The 19,147-nt window shown below is 32.8% G+C and overlaps 1 protein-coding gene across 5 annotated transcripts; it reads right to left on the bottom strand.

Moving 5' to 3' along the window:
• Positions 1–29: 29 nt before the first annotated feature.
• Positions 30–18,268, bottom strand: LOC146133161 (voltage-dependent L-type calcium channel subunit beta-2-like). 5 transcript variants are annotated; one of them, XM_083397455.1, is made up of 11 exons: positions 18,096–18,268; positions 11,036–11,155; positions 10,697–10,819; positions 8,996–9,212; positions 6,469–6,553; positions 3,098–3,257; positions 2,585–2,753; positions 2,259–2,410; positions 2,010–2,105; positions 1,653–1,823; positions 30–1,187 (listed from the first exon to the last, which is right to left on the bottom strand). In XM_083397455.1, exons 1-10 carry the CDS (start codon positions 18,177–18,179, stop codon positions 1,653–1,655), a joined length of 1,377 nt encoding a protein of 458 aa, XP_083253581.1. In that variant the 5' UTR covers positions 18,180–18,268; the 3' UTR covers positions 30–1,187. The 5 variants fall into 5 exon arrangements, with proteins under 5 accessions (XP_083253581.1, XP_083253577.1, XP_083253578.1 ...); XM_083397451.1 differs by having other exon boundaries at positions 1,662–1,823; XM_083397452.1 differs by having other exon boundaries at positions 1,662–1,823; positions 3,098–3,254.
• Positions 18,269–19,147: the final 879 nt, after the last annotated feature.

Here is a 19,147-nt window from a genome sequence, read left to right as displayed (position 1 = left end):
AATAAGTCTAAAAACAAGCACATGCCAACAGCTATTAAAAACGTAATATATTAATTTTGCCATAAATGAATATCCTTCTACTCTTAGTCCAAGTTAAGTTATTTAAGACTTTTACACTGGGAGTACCACAGATCATTTTCTGTTTGTAAAAACGACAGTTCATGTAGCATATTTAACTTAAAAAAACAAAAAAAACGCTTAAATGCACAGCATATGTAGCATCTAGATCTAGAGCCTACAGAAGCATGACAAAATGCGATTAAAATGTGAAAATAAAATATGATTTTTGACCACAGCACCCTTAAAATCACCGTACAATCTAACATACATTATGTTTGATAAAAAAAAAACAGGTTCACTTAGGACAGGCAGGTAAATAACAGTTATCTAACTTCAACAAATCAGTACCGAGGGTAACACAGTGGTTTTAACAAAACGTTTACTGCAATCATCGTGTGCAATCCATAACATTTGTTTGCTTAAAATAAATGAGTAAATGTTGTATCAAGCCAACTTTTGGTTATACCAGTTATGATGTTACATTTTAAACGAACTACCGTAATTAAAACTTTGCACACAGTTTAAAACACGCTAAAAAATAAATTTATCTTCCATTGTTAATTATTTGGTTTAAAATTATTGAAAAATCAGGGTCATAGGATATGAGAGTCACTGGCTGACGATGTGTACAATGTTTCTAGACTTTGTTTTTTCTATGATTATATAGACAATATATTCTATAAATGTATCCTAAAAATATAAAATATTGTCAAACATGAAACATGCATTTGATGAAAAAGTAATAAATTAAACTATTTTAATGGAGAAGTGAAATAAAGAAACTTAATTTGATACTGCGTGAAATGAGTAGTTTTGACATGCAGTAAGCGGTTTACTTCTTGTATACTTTATATAAAGGACAAAAAATGTAAAAAACACAACTTAAGAAGCATATATGAAATGCGTCACAGAATCAAACAGAAGTGCCATAACCAGGCACTAAGAATAAGAAGTCTTTACCGATGTTGTGTGTAAATAGATAGAAGCATACACCTATATTTTAGAGTAGCTATCCCCAAAATTTGATTTTTGATTTAGACCTCGTTCTCCTTGTCTGGCGGCTTCATTGAACCACGGCGAGATCCACGGAAACTCAGGTTCCGCTTAAGTGATGTTAGAACGTGAACCTAGAAAAAAAAGTTAAACTTAAAAGATTATGCAGGGCCATGCAAGCTAAACCTGCAAGAATCAGCTAAGAATGTTAAAGTAATATGCTGTTATTGTTGGTCAAACGTGAACAATGTTTTCTAATTGTTGTTTTTTTTCAATAAATATAAACAAATCATGAAAATAGATTCTCATCAATATTTTTATAAAAGGAGAGTGTTAGTTTTTCATTGTATAATCTGTTTACACTGCATCTATGTTAAAAACAAAAAGTTAACTTAACAAAAAAGATAGAGACTAACAACATAAATCAGCCAAGCAGACAAGAAAGACAAAGAACAGTACATGCACAGAGAACTGAAAAATAAAATAAATGTTATTATGGAAAGTAGAGAAACCTTTGAAATAGGTGAAGAAGAAATCAGTTTGCGTTCCAAATGAAGTCAGCAGGAAGCGGCTTACAATAATATACCTGGCGTACATACCTAAGTTACCTGCAAATGAGAGGACTGGGAATTGTTTGTGCTGCGAGCCAGAGCTGGGTTGTTGTACATTGTGGCGGGATGGGTGGCCCGCCAGTAAGCCTCCAGGTACTCAGCCAAATGCTCGCATGCGTCCTCAAGCTGGTTTTCATCCAGAACAATATCAAACAAGTCCTAAAAATATTTAATTGTGAGTTGTAGTTGTTTTACGTATTCGTCTTAATTGTATGAGGAAGAAGCTTGAGTTGAAACATTTTTCCTTAGAAAATGTACTAAAATATTATACGGAGTCAATTTCTTTGCCGTGAATTTACAGTGGTTGGTATGAAACAAAAATCTGGGATCATGTTGTACACATACCTGATTGCATTGTGATAATTTCTCAGAAGCAACCATTTGAACATTGAGATGCTTTGACTGTGATTTTCCTCTGGACTTTATAAGGCGCTGTAACACCTAGATTACACACCAAGTTATCACAAAAATTATTCCATAGAAATATATTCTATAGAAGTTTTCTTAAAGTGGGTAGTGTCCACATGGAACAAAAGTATTAAAGTTGTTTTTAAAATGTTTTTGTGAAACAAAACAAAACAAAAAAAGTTTTACCTTTGCCGAGGCAATTTTCAGGGACACAATAATAGGTGCAAGGGAGGTCTTTGTCAATTGTGTTGGATGATTTATAGTGTCTGCATCCAAAACCACCAACTGTAAGGTCCGAGCAAGTTCAAATATTCTTTCTATCTCCCTTTGAACCTCAGCTGACAAAATAAAGAATATTCAAATAGGTACCAAAGCAAAATAGAAAATAAATAAATTAAAACCACTGTTGTTGTGAGTTTCTTTAGTCTTTAGTGTATGATAATTTCCAGAAATGATGTTTAAAATTTTGTTTAAATCAAAAGAATGTAATGTATAGTTAAGCATTTCCTTACCAAGACTTGATCTAGTGTTTGATTTCTCAATCACAGCCCGTTTACTTGGGTTATTAAGGACTGATCGTTTGGCCAGTGAAATATCAGCTGTGACTCTGGTGATTGAAATCCTGCCTTCAAATCTCCTTTTCAGAAAGTCAAAGATAGCTTTTTGCATCATATCAGTGACCTTTAAATAGTAGAACAAGTGTTTTTGACATAATTTACAGTACAATGTTTCCCAGAACAATATTTTAAAGATTCACTTTAAATGACGAAAAAAAACTTTACACAATATACAGTGGATTGGTATTTAGTTTTTTTACTGTTGCAATATATATTCTGAAGGTTTAAGTTTTGGTAAAATTTTATTAGCATACATCTAAATAACAACTACATTTTCAATGCAGTTTACAAATGAGTTTAAGTTTATTCAATGGTAACAATGGAATAAAATGTATTAAGTAACTTTGTTTAAATTGTAAACATTCTAATTTTTCAAAACAATTGGATTTTTGTTTCTTGTTAAAATACCTCATATCCCTTTAAGGATGGCCCAACTAGGACAACAGGTCTCATTGATGGCACAACATCATAAGGGGGTATACTCTCTTGCTTGCGGAAAAATGCCTTCCTCTTATTATCTTTGTTGGCTCCACCGGATGCCACAGATGACACTGAAGTTTTTGGACTTCTTCAAAAAATTGCAAATTGACAAAATCAAGTTGTCAAAGAAATTAAAGACAAGAGAACAAACATATACATTATATGAGAAATGCGTTAATAAAGACCCAGGCCAAAATGTTTATAAAGGGTGCAGTGAAAAGGTGAACTCAAGGCAACTGCCAATAAAAAGAAAAAAATGGTACTCACCAATACACTAGTTAATTAATGAATTAATCGTAGCTTCAGTCAAACAAGGTCTAATTAAAATGAATCGACTCAAACCATAATCTTAGCTTATTGTGCATACTTAAATCCGGACATTTTAGCCAAATGTTGATATAGTCTAACTGGATTTTTTCCCAATTTGAATTTTGTCAATTTTGAAATGTATTTTTTTTATCGACTCTGGTTTATGTATCATATAATATAATTGGGGGGTCGCGCAAGTTATCAAAAACTAGGGGGTTGGCCTAGTTAAGTGGTAATAATACCACAAGGCAAAAGTGTTAAAAATAATCCAATGGGATGATTAAAATACATGCAAATTGAGCAAATGCCCCAGAAAAAAAATTGTCTCAAAAAGATCTTGTGGGACACACACCACGTTCCTGAGGGCTAAATGTGGCCCCAGCAACCAGTTTAAAAACCCTGAGCTAGGGGATACACAATAATGTAAGTTACATAAATGCAACATTTTGCATAAAAAATTTCAATTAAACTGCTGCCTTTTACATAGTATTACATATGATGTTGTGCTAAAGCCGCATGTTAGATATTTTACAAAAAAAATTATGTGACATATGAAACCAAAAAGCTATGGTGTGTAAAGCATTACATCTTCAGTAAAATGCAATTACCATTTTATTCATCGCTTGACGTTCTACTAAAAGCGATAGTTGGATTTAAGCTAAGAGAAAAAAGAGTTTCAAATGGCATAACATTTTTTTTCAGACCCTAAAAGTTACTCTGTGTAGCGCTTCATTTTCCATATCTTGTGATTTGTTTTTTGCAGTCACTGATGATCGGAAAACATGTCATGTCGCCTAAAATGTTAACAGCTAACGCTCTTTTTGGTCATTACAATTTACTACGGATTTTTTATAAAGTGTAAAGTGGTACGATTTAACTAAATTGAATTTAAAGAATGAATAAGTTTTATGCCCAATTTTATTGTTTATAACTGAAAAAAAATGTTAAATGGAAAGGGCAATTACAAAATACAATGCCTAAGCTGGCCGCTAAATAAAAAATATTTGCTAATATTAGGCCTGTGATCTCTCAAGGTCTAAGGTGTGCCGCATTCCAAATTTATGGGAAAATTAGCTGCTTGCTTTGTTAAATCACTGCTTCTCAATGGGTCGCGATCCAAAATTGGGTTGCAGTGTGAATTGGTTGTGTCACCGACTGCAGCTACAGATTTTTCCAAAACTAAGAGATTACGAAGCAATACAAAGAAAGAGATTGATTTAAAATTTGTACTTATTTATGCTATTGTTTTGTTTTGTTCGCTTACAAAAAGTTCAGTTTAGATAATTGGTTCGCCAACGCTTTGCTGTAATACTTAGTATTTGGGTCGCCACGCAAAAAATCTGAGAAACACAGTGTTAAATTTTTACAAGCTATGCTAACCAATTCCTAAAAAATGCATTAATGAAGTTAAAATGCAATTGGAATATTCATGGGATGCAAACCTAAACAAAATATTGATAAAATTTTAAACTAACAACAATTTGACAAAGCCTACAATAATGTTTGTTACATAAATAAACTTGTTTTGTTTACCAAATAATAAAGGTAATAAAAAATTTGATACAGATTTTATATATGACTCAATTATCTATCCTTAAATCTTGCCCACAATCATTTAGCCTTTAATAAAAAGGTTTAGGGACCCTCATCTAGTAACCTATAACTTAAACATTTTACAAGGAAAATGATGTATAAATAATTTAGGTCAATTTAAAACAATTTAGAGTTTGTAGGTAATAGAAATATCAAAACCCTTATTACATTGATAAAAAATGGAAATATGCTAAACTAAACGTTCAAGGTCTTCTACATGAGCTTTGATATTCCTATGTCCAACTAAAACCAGTATGCTCCAAAGCTTGTAAGTAATTCTACTTATTCATGACTACAAAAGAAATGAAACTCCCAACACACCCTTTAATATGGCTAGCATTGTAAAATTTTTAAATTATAAATGATACTAAAAGTTTTATTCGTTTTGTTATTACTTTCTTCAGTTTTTTTCGATATACACGAAACACCACTCAAAGTAAGGCAAATACATTATCACTTTTTGCCCTATGCATCACTTTATGTCTAAAATATTGCAATAATGTCTATTGTTTTCTACTATAGAAATGAATAGAGGTATGCCTAGCTTTAAAGAAACGGGAAAATGAATAAAAAAGTATAAAATAACGGCATTTGCAATTGAGAAACTATAGTTTGTTGAAACATTCAATCTATAGTTCTGCAAGTTGGCCACCACTTTTGTGGCAAAATTTTAAACATTGTGAGTTTAGAGTTTTATACTGTGTCTATTTTGTACAATCATTTACCTAACATTTCATGAATTACTGACTTTCTATGCATAGGAAATATGTAATTAACAAGTTGAATTTCGGCTCATTCAAACCTTGTAGTATCTAAAAATTTGCACATATCAAACAAAAATCATTAAGGCACTTTTTTGGTTCTGTGTAGCTCAAATAAAACAAATTTAGGCACTAAAAAACAACTAAATTGGTCAATTTTTTTGGTTTGTGGTGGAGTATACCTTTTTCACTAAAATATAATTTAGCAAAGTTTATTACTAACAATTTGGTACTAATAAAGAAGCTAAAACGCTTGTCAAGTTTTAAAGGTTGTATTCTCTTTGTAAATTAGAATAGTAAAAGTGGATTAGAATCGTAAAAGTGGAGGGGAGAATTTAGTTTTGGCTTGCAGAAGTTGAGAATCACTGATGTATTATTTACAAATTTATTTTTGCCACCTTGTCCTTCCTTATTTTATTTTTCATTAAAATATACACATGTTACAAATTGTTTTGCGAATAATTTCTGTTTTGTTGATAAAACCCCTATAAAATAGAAGTTCAATAATACAATAAAAATATACTAGGATTTAATGTTGTGGATTTATTATTTTACACTTGTAACATACTTTTCTGTAATATCTTGTACTTTAAACATTCCTATTAATGAAGTATAACATGATCTATATAGGTTCACCTTTGAGTAGTAGAAAATCCTTGTTGTGGATTGGGCGAATCTGAATCATCTTCATCTACTCCATTAGTATCCATCTCATAAGCTCCTTAAACAACATAATAAATTTGTCAGTAAATTGAACATAACAAAATAATCCAAAACTACAAAAAAAAAGAAAAATTAGATTTAAAAAAATTATGCAATTAGTTACTATTACTAGGGTTTTATTTGGATCTTTTGTAATATACTTCAGTAAAATATATATATAAAAATATATAAAAGTGAAATAAAATTGTGACATTTGGATGAATGATAGTGTACGAAAAGTTATGCATATTATCATGATGAAATTAATGCATTGAGAAATACTTTTACATCAGATACTTTTTATTTGAGTGTGTTATTTAAAAAGACATAGACAGGTGCATTGATCTTTCAAAGTTTACACCAAAAGTTATACTAAATGCAGGGTAATTTTTATCTTTATTTTCTAAACACTACATGAAAACCCCAGAGATCCAGCTAATATTTTAGAGTATATTTACAGGCCCTTGGCAAATCCCCAACTTTTAGTAAACTTGTTTTAAACAAATTAGGAGGTCAGTGATAACAAAACACTTTTTTAGGTGCTACATTTGCCAAAATTTTCTTAATATAAAAGAACTTAACTAATGAAAAAAATTAAAGGTAAAATATTTTGTTGTAAGCAGAGAATACAGCACAAAATGAGGGACATGCATTTAAAAAACATCTAAACATGTCCTAAAACAAGTCAACTATTTTACAATTCTGTTATTTTTTTATTGTTTGTAAAGAGACAGTACAGTATAATGTTAAACCACTAATTGTTTTTATAACCCTGATTGAGAAGATGTGCAGTATTTTAGCCTAAATATTAATTTCTGATTCTCAAAGGTGAGGAAACCTTTGTCAAACTGCTAAGTGTTTCCCGTGGTTCTGACCTTAAAAATAGAATTAACCAAAAAATATGGAAATTGGGTCATGATTTTGTATCGCTCAACCGCTTAAAGACTAATCTGGCAGCAGTGTAAATTAACCAAAAAACATGTTTTGTTTTCGTTTTTTTTCGGAAGGGAAGTCTGGATACAATAGTCTGTGTTCTTCTACGACTTGCAAAAGGCTGGCAGGCTGCTGTGCATCATCAGTGATGTATGCTGAGTAGGTTTTCGGCCGGTGTACACGGTGCACCCACCAAAATATGCATGGGGTACACCACTACAAAAAGTTATATAAGGGTACATCCTTTTAATAGACCTTTAATGAATGTTACATCGTATTTGCCAGTAATTACCAATTTCTATGCGACAAAGGTGCTGTAATCATTGTGAACTAAGCTTTCGGACATGCAGTCTTTGTTTTTTTGCCTGACTGTCATGGTTCAAGTTGTATTCAAGTTTGAATGCTGTTTTATGACATGCAATAGTACTCGCAAACAGCTTGCAGACATATCGAACTCTCACTGACAGTGTGTTAAACTTTGGCAGCACCGCTCGGTTTAATCGATATATATATATATATATATATATATTAGCAAGAAAATTTTTGATACACCCAAGCCAAGTAAATTTCGTCTGAGGTTACCGAAGATGCGTTCACAAGTAAAAGAAAGCACCAAAATTGAAGATTTGGTTGGCCAAGAGTCATGGTTTCTTTATTCCTCTCTGAACGTTCAGTGCAACTGGCTGAAGTTTCCAGTTTGTGACGGGCTGCAAGATAGCGACTACCAAGTTGCAGAAAACTTTTAAAATACTGTCAAGGTTGTTAATGATGCTGCTGAGAAAATGTTTAAGTTAAACACTAATTACTCAGAATACGTCACTGATGATGCACAGCAGCACACTAGCCTTTTGCAAGAACAACAACTATTGTATCCAGATTTCAAAAGCAAAAATATAATTTTTGGCTAATTTAAACTACTTCTTTGTGCTGTATATACGTTTATGTGTAGTTCGTTATTTATATATCCAATTTAGCGTTCACAATAGAAAAATTCACAAATTTTAAAAATTTTGGCCTATTAAAGTTTAGGAGCAGTACGAAAGCATGAATTAATTTCAATCATTTCTTTGTCAATCTTATTTTTAAGGTTCAAACCCTGGCAAAAACTTTGATAAGCTGAACTTTTTTTAATTTATAAAAATCTGAACAATTTTACAGCTCATGCCAACCTAGTTTTTTGTGAATAAGTAAAGAAAACGTCTTAAATGCATAGCTGAAATAATACACATAGTTTACAGTTTTAACTAGGTTGAAGGTGGAAATAAATGAATGGGTTGCTAAGTGTTTCCTCAAAGCTTACAAATTTGTATTTAATTGTATATATACCAAAAGCAGTTTTAGCATTATAAAGTTAATGGGCTTGGCAATTTATTAAGATACATAAAAAAATCATGTTTTAACTAAAAAAACGAGGTATTGGTTGTTCAACATCTTTAGCAAACAAAATATTTAAAGATCCAGTTTGTTAAACAGTTGTTGGAGGAAACACTTGGGTGGCTTGATGGAAGAAAATAACTGTTAAATCCACCTGCCGAACTTAGAGGAGTGGCCCTTCTATTCAAAGTATTACCATCGCCAAGACTTGAAGTTGATGTGCCACCAGACTTGGACATATAAAACTTATTTGACTTCGTGCCAAGGTTCTGTGTTTGGCGGATAGCTTCTAGCTTGACAGGTGAAGGAACAAACCCGACATTACAACCTTCCTTGACAAGTCGCCCAATCCACCAGTCGTTGTTGTATTTCTAAATACAAAGTTTTGTAAAACATTCAAACACAATATTTTGTAATAAAATTCCAATGCAAAGTTTACCCAAAAATACAATTGTGGGAAAAATAATACAGCATGGCTTTGTACAACTGTTTAATTGATGAAAGTGGTGCTGTTAACATGTCCTGCTAGTCATGGAAAATAATGCTTAATAGATAGTTTACTAATTCTGCCATAATATATGTGAAAATAGGGGCCCAAATCATATGGATCAAGATAAATATAATTTATGTTACAAAAGATTTGTTTTTGTTTAGGGGGGTTGATCATCCCAAGTTTCTGCTAGGTGGGCTCAATGCAGGGCTGCGGAGTCGGTTAAAAATAACCCTAGTACGACTCCGGCCAAAAAAATAACCAGAGTCCGACTCCGGTCAAATGTGCGATTTTGTCGAGTCCCGAGTCCGGCCCGAACAGCCTGTATTTCACCAATTTACCTAACTAAAATAACGTGGATATTCCGTAATTCACTTATAGGAGTGTCGTATAATTCATTCACTCACAATACATGGTTGGAAAATATTCCGCCATATAATATTCCACCTTTACAATTTTCATTTGGCGGCCATGTTAGTTTTAAAATTCGGTACCGCGCATGTTGGTAGTTTTATAAGGTCTTGCTCGAGTCCCGAGTCCGACTCCAGCAAAAACAAACCGACTCATCGAGTCCTGAGTCCGACTCCGCAACCCTGGCTCAATGCACCCTAAGCACCACTAACTTGACGTCCATAGTCACATTGTAGTAAATTTTTAACAAACACTTTTTTATGTTCCAATGCCTATATTTTTTTATAAAAACCCACCATGTGCCATAACCTTTTTTGTATGCCCTTTAGCCGATCATCCAAATAGGATATATCAAAATGGCTGATACAAATATAGCAAAATTGCCTGTCTGCACTATATGCCTACATTGTCGGAAAATTCCTCAATGAATTCATTGATTTTAACAACATCCAAATAATTATTTTTACTTGGGTTCATTTTTAGATTGGAATTATTAACTCTATGACAACAAACTGAATTTAAAGTTAACTGCCATGCTAACTGAATAGTGAAAAAAAAACGACGTGAGATTTGGCCTTTACGTATATAGTTCAAAAAAGGCAAAAATATGGAAAATGACCACGTTCCTATAATTATAGTTTCAGATATGCTTACAATTATTTAAAAAAAATATTTAGTTGCAATATTGTCCAATGGCTCTATAGCCCACTAAAATTAGTCTTGTGGCCCACTCATGGGCCATGGCCCACAGTTTGGGTACCACTGGTATAAACCAAAGTAAGTTGATGTACTGTTATATTTGCTTGTTTTTTTATAAGACTTAACTTATTCTTAATTTATTTATTTTATATTTAACTTATTACTTATTTTACTATACATATGCCCCTAATACAGCATTTACACATAAAAAGTATAAGATAATTACAAAAGAGTATTATGAAAGATAAAAAATACTTCTTTAATATGAAGGAAATCTTTTGCTTCAAATGAAACAGCTGCACCCTGAACAGGAGAATCATCATCATGCGATCCATCATAACTTACATTTGTGCGAACTGCAAAAGCTACAGCTTTGGTCTGTAAGAAAAAGTACTCCAGTATTCTTCAAACAAAACTAAAATTTTGTTTGTCACTATTTTCAAATATTAAGTAAAATAAAAAATAACCAACATGGCATACCGCACAGCAAAATCCTTTAGAAACTATGTTTTGACTCTGTAATATTTTTTATTTAATTCTTCAACATTTCTTAAATTGTTAGTCCATTTTAATGCTTTTATGTCTATTATTTACTTTAGCTTTTTCCAGTTGGTTTAAAGCCTGTCTTTCTGTTTCCCGCTTAACAGCTGCTGGATCCTCATCCAAAGAAACATCTGAATCAGAAGGTCGGCTTGTGTAAGAGTCACCAGAACCCTGCAATTGAATGTCACTTAGGAGTGAAAACAACAAATATTTCTTTGTTGGAATTCCATATTTTACTCATTTGAAGTTCCATAGTGTTTTACAATCAATTTTAATTTAATCCAATTTTATATACTTCCAGCCATTTAAAAAGTAAGGCCAACTTCACCAAAATATGAATAATTACCTTATTATCTCACAACTTAATAGATTAATTTTTTAAACACAAACAGTTATTGCAAAAAAACATTACATCTGTAAGCCAGTTCTCCTGCTTATTTCGGCAACTGGTCTGTAGGGAATTTTGAATTCAAGAAGGGAGCGATTCCCTATTGAGAGTAGGAACTGACGCAAGCACAAGCTGAAAGTCAATTAGTCCCAATAAAACATTTAGACTTCAACCAGCACACACCCTGGTGTATTGTGGTAATGCAACTGCCTTGTGTATTATTAGTTTTCCAAAAAACATTAGAAGTGGTTTTCAAAGGCAGTGATTAGGAACAGAACAAATTTGCACTCAAGTCCTTTTGGTGCATGTTTTTTACAAGAACAGTTTTGCAATTACAATACTAATATATATATACATTAAGTAGAAAACCATTAAGGCTTGAATCCAATGTCATGACAATACAGTACTTATATCTGTAATTATTGACAACCTAAGAAGCCTAAATATTCAATGTCAAACAAGCAATGTGCAAATGGATTTTCCATATACATACCTAATACAATTATGTATGTGAAGATACCATTGAAATGTTTTTGTTTTAATTTGTTTTAATTACTGTTTATCGTTAAACTGTCCAAAAAAAATTATATATATATAAATACATATGTTTACCTGTAAAAAATAAGTTGGAATTCACATTTATGAAAATGGAAATATAAAAATGTGGCGCAAAATATCTAAAATTTAAATCAACAAAACAACATCAAAAAGTACAATTAAATCACAACTAAAAAAACAAACAGTATATAATAGTTCACTATTCAATTCTAGTAAGATATTGCTCTCAAAAAAGAATCTGATGAATGTACAGCGTTTAAGAAGGCTGTGTGTGACGTATTTGGACTGACCGCGCAGTTGAACTTTGGACTCCCGGTAGTCGAAAAATACGCTGACTTTGCATGTTAAACATTTTACTTCGCATTGATGCTGCATACATTTCATTCCAAAGTGCGATTTTAAGAAGGCCGTGTGTGACGTATTTGGACTGACCGTGCTTGCGGTTGGACTTTGGACTCAGGGTAGTAGTAAAAAACTGACTTTGCTTGTATGCTAACGTTTCGCGTTGGTGCCAAGAAGGATAACTGATATGTTTTTGTTTTTTTCTTGCTTTTTCTTTTTCAATAATATTTAATTATTTCAAATTAAATGTTGTCCTTCATATTGTTGTGCTGTCATACAGATGCCAAATGTTCATAAATAGTTAAAATTCCTCAACATGTTACATATGGATTCAATATTCTGGATTGGTTATTCTAGATTCAAAACATACTATTCTAGAATACCTTGGGATTCTACTTTGAACATCCCTAGTTATCACGGAAAGCAGGCTGGCAGAATCTTGTCAGCCTTCTGGTTGCAAGCATTTTGGGCCCCAATTCTTGTTTTTTTGTCTAGTCTCTTAATGTTAAATGCTATGTTAGCCTATAAAATGTATATAGCTTGCCATGTTTAAGTGAAAAACAATGTAATTGAAAAAAAAGTACAATTTGTGGGTGCACACTGCACAGTGCTCATGTGTGCTTTTCTGACTAAGACACGGTTATGTCTAAGCTGTTATTAAGCAAACTTGTGTGTAAACAGGCAGCTCAAAACCAGTTTAAATGCGCGAAGCATGAAAAAACTAACATATATTTGGTTAAGCTTGCAAAAATTATCAAGTGATACATTAGGCACACAAAAGAGATTCACATATTGCTCGAAATAAAGGCATTTATAATCAAATTTAATGGAAATTGTTGGCCAAGGTTCTGAGTCACACAACGCAACATACCATAGTATGCATTGCGCTTTCCTTCTGATTGCATTTGTGAAACACAGAGAAATAAACATAGCAAAACCCAACAAAGTTCGCGAAATTTTTTACAGTTAATTTTTTTTGGCAGTTTTATAAATAAAACACACAAAAATATAGTTTATTTAATGGCCGTGTTCCCGTGTACCCCTGGGATCCGCCCATGCGAATGTCATACTTGTCTACTGAACTGGATATCACCTTATAGGAGTACTTAAGTACTGCCAGTCAAGGTAAAACTGCCAACACACAACATATTCTATGAATGAAATTGTGTACTTTTTAGAATGGAACAATCCATCTACCTAGCACAGGCTTTTTGCCCCATTCACACATCAGTTACTTTTTTCAGAATGGAACAACAAAATAGTCAACTGTAGTGCGGAGTGTAGCTTTCGATTTGTGCTTAAAAAATATATTGGATGGAATATGTGTGGAAACAACAAATTTTTTACCTGCCAGTGATAGCCAAGCAAGTTTTCAGAAGATGACATTGGAAGTTGTTCTATCATTATCGTTACACGAAATAGCAATTGTACATTTCGTAAAATTAATTACATTTTATATACTTCAGCGACTTATAATCTTCAAAATATAGCAAAACTTTTTATCTCTTCTTTTGGTTAGTATACAAAAAACTTTTTTATTACATTTAATGCGACCAAATTATTAAGCAACATATTAGTTTTTACGTTGGGCACAACTGCACTTTCATTACAGTAAATATTCTAAAATATATGTCAAAATTAATTACTGTCTGGAAATTATAAATAACAGAGATAAAACAAGTGTCAAATGGAGTTAGTAAGTAGTCTAGCTGTGGAACTAAAGCCTAATGTTTTTGAGTTATAAGATATATTTTCACAAAGACTTTAGTAACCTTTCTAGTGCCACTGATTCAACATGTAACTCCAATAACACATTGTGCTTTCTGCCTGTTCTGTAGGTTGTGCAAAGAAGCCCTTGTCTGACTGCAGGCCTCCCTATGCATCCCAGGAACCCAGCAAACTGAAGTCAGCTCTGTGTGGGATATACATTATTAATGAGCACTGGCAATAAGGGAGGTTGCAAACACTTGAACAGAAACCTATTCAGTTTGGGTTGCTGTGTCAAACTGCTAAACCATTTGTTAAAACAATTTGTGCATGTGATAAGTAAACAGAAGTTCTCATGAACTTCTGGGTGAAAGCAAATTGCATGTGGTATCTAAAACCGTCCTCTGTTACTACGGTTGACAATGTTAAAAGACTCAATAAAAACAGTTGCAAAACGCTGGTTGTTCAAATGCTATATGGTAAACAATGTATTTCTCTTAATTATTTTAAGCACAACTATGGACTTTCATTGTTATATTCTCGTACAACCTTTCAAACTAAATAAAGTTATAAATAAAATTCACGAAATTTACATAACTTTATATAATTGTATCATTTCTACAAAACTAAGAGAACATTACTTAGCCAAAACCATGTTGCTATAGAAGTGATAAAAAATACTTCAGGGTACAATCACTTAAGTTCCGAACAACACACAATTCAGTTTTAAACTTACAAATCCACACCATCACAGTCGCTACCTAAACTTTCAAAAAATACATTGAGCAAATAGCCAAATGTTTAGTTTTTCTGTACGACAAAGTTTTATTTGCATTCATGACCTGCTTAAATAAAATGACAATAAAGTTGTAAATCCTACTTTCGACTTTCGCACAAACAAAAATTGTCAAAAGTTTTAAAATGTTGCTTGCACTGACATGCTGTGGTTTAAAAAATGTGAGCAAACATAATTCTTTCCAAACACAACAATATACAAGCTTCAGTATTAAAAGTCACTACTCATATATACAATCCTCAGTATTAAAAGTCACTACTCATACTCATAGCATCTTGATCAAACCCCCGGCAAACATTTTATTTGACAAATACATTAAACAATGGGAAAAAAAATATTTTCAAATACATTTAGCTATTACTTTTAATTAAATTTGGAACACTTTCACCTCTGAAGAGCAAACTTTGTTACTAGCACATATTAGCATAACAAAAATAATTCACCTTTACCTTAAAACATAAAAAACATTTAAATAGGAATCTTTTAGAAATTTAATAAAGAACCCTTTAGATCAGTGTCTCTTGAAGGTTGCCCCCTTCTAATCACGTAAAGCGCAAAACATATCTGTTTTACATTTAGAAAACTTTCCATTCAACAGAAAAAAACTTGCATTTGGCTTAAAATAATAGCATTTAAACCTATATTTTTTCCAAAACAAACTTTAAATTCAAGAGACACTCACATTGGGCAGATAAAAAACCTTTGTGTATTGCTTGATATTTTGACAGCCAAGATAAAAAGTCAACCAAGAAAAAAAGTAGTACAAAAAGCACCCCACCACCCACTGTGGAAAGTATGGCAAGTGCACCCCGAAAAACAATCTGAACTGCAAAAAGACAAAAAAAAAAAAACGCTTGTTCACCCTAATTTATCGCATCGGCATATGTTTACAGTGCAATGAATGCAATACAAAGTGCAGCCGGAAATTTGAAAGTGCAATTTTTACCTTTGTTGCACCAGGTCACTCGGAATTTTTAAGCTGTGTACCGGTGAGATCTGCCATACTTTACAGACCTGGCCCAACACCCCTTTCTAACCTTTATATTTTAAGAACACTTTAGAGCAGCAGTCCCCAACCTGTGGGTCACGACCCCAACTGGGGTCGCCTGAAATTTTTTGGGGGTCACCATTAACTCGTCATATTTCCGTTTTAGTGCAATTTTTGTAGTATTTTTCTTTAAAAAGATGTCACACTAATAAACGTGACTGGGTGAATCTTCTACATAAAATTGTGCTTTAGCTCTTTAGAGCTGCTAAATCAGCTAACGTGGCATTTAACAAAAATTAGCTTTGATTTAGCGTGTGAATGTTGCATTTTCCCTCGCAAATTGTTTCACTACGACATTATTTTAATTAGTAATAAAGGGCTGTTTTTTAAAAATAGTTTGTTAACCGGGATTCAGCGCAATGAGCATATTAAAGTGAATGTTTGCATATGAGGGATTTTTTCAAAAGGTCAACTTTTTGTTAGTTAACTTGGGCAATGTGGTTTGCAGATATAAGGAGTTAATTTCTTAATTATGACAGAAGATACAGCAAACCGCATTTCTTTTAACTCGTTTAAAGTAACATAATCAAAAGTGTACCATAAGCAAGTATTTTGTTTTGAACTTACATGCAATCAAGTACCAGGCTGTATTAAATTTTGTTATTGAACCCATCCCGTTTTTAAACACATGGTTTGTGAATCGTGAAAAAGCGCAATAAGCATATTAATCACGAAACATTGTAGGCCTATATTGCTTAGAAATAAGGCATGGCATGCGGTTATTCTTATGTAAGGTGGATGCCAAAATTAGTGGAGAGGGGGATGCTCAAAGTAGAATATCGAATCCTTGTCCCATCTGGATTCGAATCCAATTCTGAATCCCATCTGGATTTCGAATCCAAATTCTGCCATTTATTTCGGGTAATTGGAACCGATATAATTTAAAGTTTTACCGCCGATTGTTGCGCCTAATTGTACAAACGCGTGTGGTAAGTTGGCCTGTCGCCGCGGCGACCAATTTATAGTGCTTGCTTTAAATGCAACCTCGTAGTGCAGTGTCAGCGTTTTTTCGGGCGACCAATTACCGTAACGTTTGTCTAATAATTAAGTGTCAATCAAGGGTTATTGGGCGAGCGGCTAACGTGTAATGTCTGGTGTGGAGTTCGCAATTTCCCTAAATGCGTTAAGTTGCAAAAGTAACATAGCGTTGCAAAACGTGCTGGCCGTCCACAAAATGCGCTATGGGGTTACTTAAGGTCAACTTTAGGCCAATATTCAGGGAAGTTATGCAGTTATGCACAACGTAATTGTCAAGAATTCGTTATGTCAATAATAACTTTGTATTCTTTGTAGTACATCATTTGACTGCATAACAGATCATGTTAGTCAAAAAAGAAGCAATAAGATTAACAATGCTTTCAAAATAAGGACTGAATTGCTTAAGACTTCTGTGTGCAGTGTTGCATTTTCTCACTATTGGCAAAAATATAAGTTTTGGACACAACCCGGACAGTTGACATATTACAGTTTACACAACTGCTTCAAATGACAGTTGTTAAGAATGTTAAACATATGAGAGAGTTTTTTATTATAATGTACATAACTACACATGTTAGAAAATTGTTTGGGCGATTTATTGCTGTGATTGTGGGCCCTGTAGGGTAGATTAAGATTAATCCGTTCCCCAAACAAAATCGAGGCAAAATAATTTAATAAAAATATACTAGGATTCGCTATTCTGGATTCGTTATTCTAGATTCGAAACCTATTATTCTAGAATACCTTGGGATTCTACTTTGAACATCCCTAGTGGAGATACTATGCAGGCGCAACCTTAGCACTGAATGCATTTATTGTTGAAACAAAATGAAATTTTTATGTTTCTTCGTGTGTTAAATTAAAATTTATTATAATAGGTACAATCTTTGCTCGCACTACTACGTTCCAGCATTATTTAAAATATTTTTATTCGTATTAGAAAAAAATGGGGTCGCAATGTAAATTATAATTGCATTTTATTGGGGTCGCCTGTTACAAAGGTTGAAGACCACTGAGCATAATGCCTTGAATGCCTCATACATAGAAGGAACATCAAAGCGCATAGAGAAGTATGTATGTGAATGTTATTCTTTATTGAGTTTCAACGTTGTAAAAAAGCACTAGCTTGTTTTTTACCTGGTACCAAACCAAAACTCACACTACAGTTATGCAAAACCGTGGACAGTACAGTAAGTTTTTAAAGTTTAGTATCCGGGAATCCGCAGGCAAATAACTACAAAATTAAATCGTTTAAACTAAAACACTGTTAAATACAGATACATATCAATATTACCTTGTCAATAGGCTGTTGTAATTCATCATCATTCATGGTGTACTGTTGTTCCGCTGACATAATAGCAGATGATCTATGTACCATTTTATGCCATTCTTATAATTTCAAATAGATTTGTCAACTTCAATAGAGAGGCAATTATTACGGCAGCAGAAATAAGACCTGCTTATTCAAACTCTATTTAAAAAAACAAATAAATTACCATTGTAATTAGTGCAAAAATGTAACGATTCTTGTTCATAAAAGTTATATCGCATTCCGGAAACGGATGAAAAAAACACATGAAATAACAAAATGCACAACTTATTCACCTGTATGCCACGATTACATGTTGCTTCAACGCAAATTACCGTAAATACTTTACGGTGAATAACTATTAGCAGTCTTTACCATGAAAACTAACAAAGCAAAAGATCAGGGGCACTTAGTCAATAACGTTTTGGTTGAGTGAGCTTGTTGACACTTTAGGGACAGGGAAGTTTCCTAAAAAAACATAGAAAACTAACAATGTGTAGGTCTGGGAACACACAATAAGACCTAAAACGCAACAAAACCTAAAGCAGAATAAACTATAAAACCATAGTATTAAGACCAACGACATATTACAGCCAAATAAATACACAGTAATATTCAGTACAGCATAAGAATAAAATCGTCTGAATGAGACCTAAATCTTTTGGAATAAGGCCTAAATTCATCGGAATAAGGCTTAAAATTATCGGAATAAAGCAAAAATTCATTGGAATTAGTCCTAAATTTATCGGAATAAGGCAAAAATTCATCAGAATAAGGCCTAAATTCATCGGAATAAATCCTAAATTCATCAGAATACACGGTAGGCTACTAATACCATTAGGTATTAGTCCTATTTTGGCCTTTTTACGAATTGTGTTTTATTCTGACATTGGTATTGTTCTTTTTTCGGTCTTATGGCTGGAGTCCGTAGGTCCGTAAAGGTCACAGTGGTTCCCAAACTGTGGTACGCGATCAACGGTGGTACGATTAAGATTTAAATGGCTTAAATAACTTGTAAAATGGCTTAAATAACTTGT

The sequence above is a fragment of the Ascidiella aspersa genome, chromosome 9, assembly GCF_963924565.1.
Source record: "Ascidiella aspersa chromosome 9, kaAscAspe10.2, whole genome shotgun sequence".
Classification (NCBI taxonomy): domain Eukaryota; kingdom Metazoa; phylum Chordata; class Ascidiacea; order Phlebobranchia; family Ascidiidae; genus Ascidiella; species Ascidiella aspersa.
Note: the sequence above shows the minus strand (reverse complement) of the source record. Positions and strands in the feature narration are given on the sequence as shown.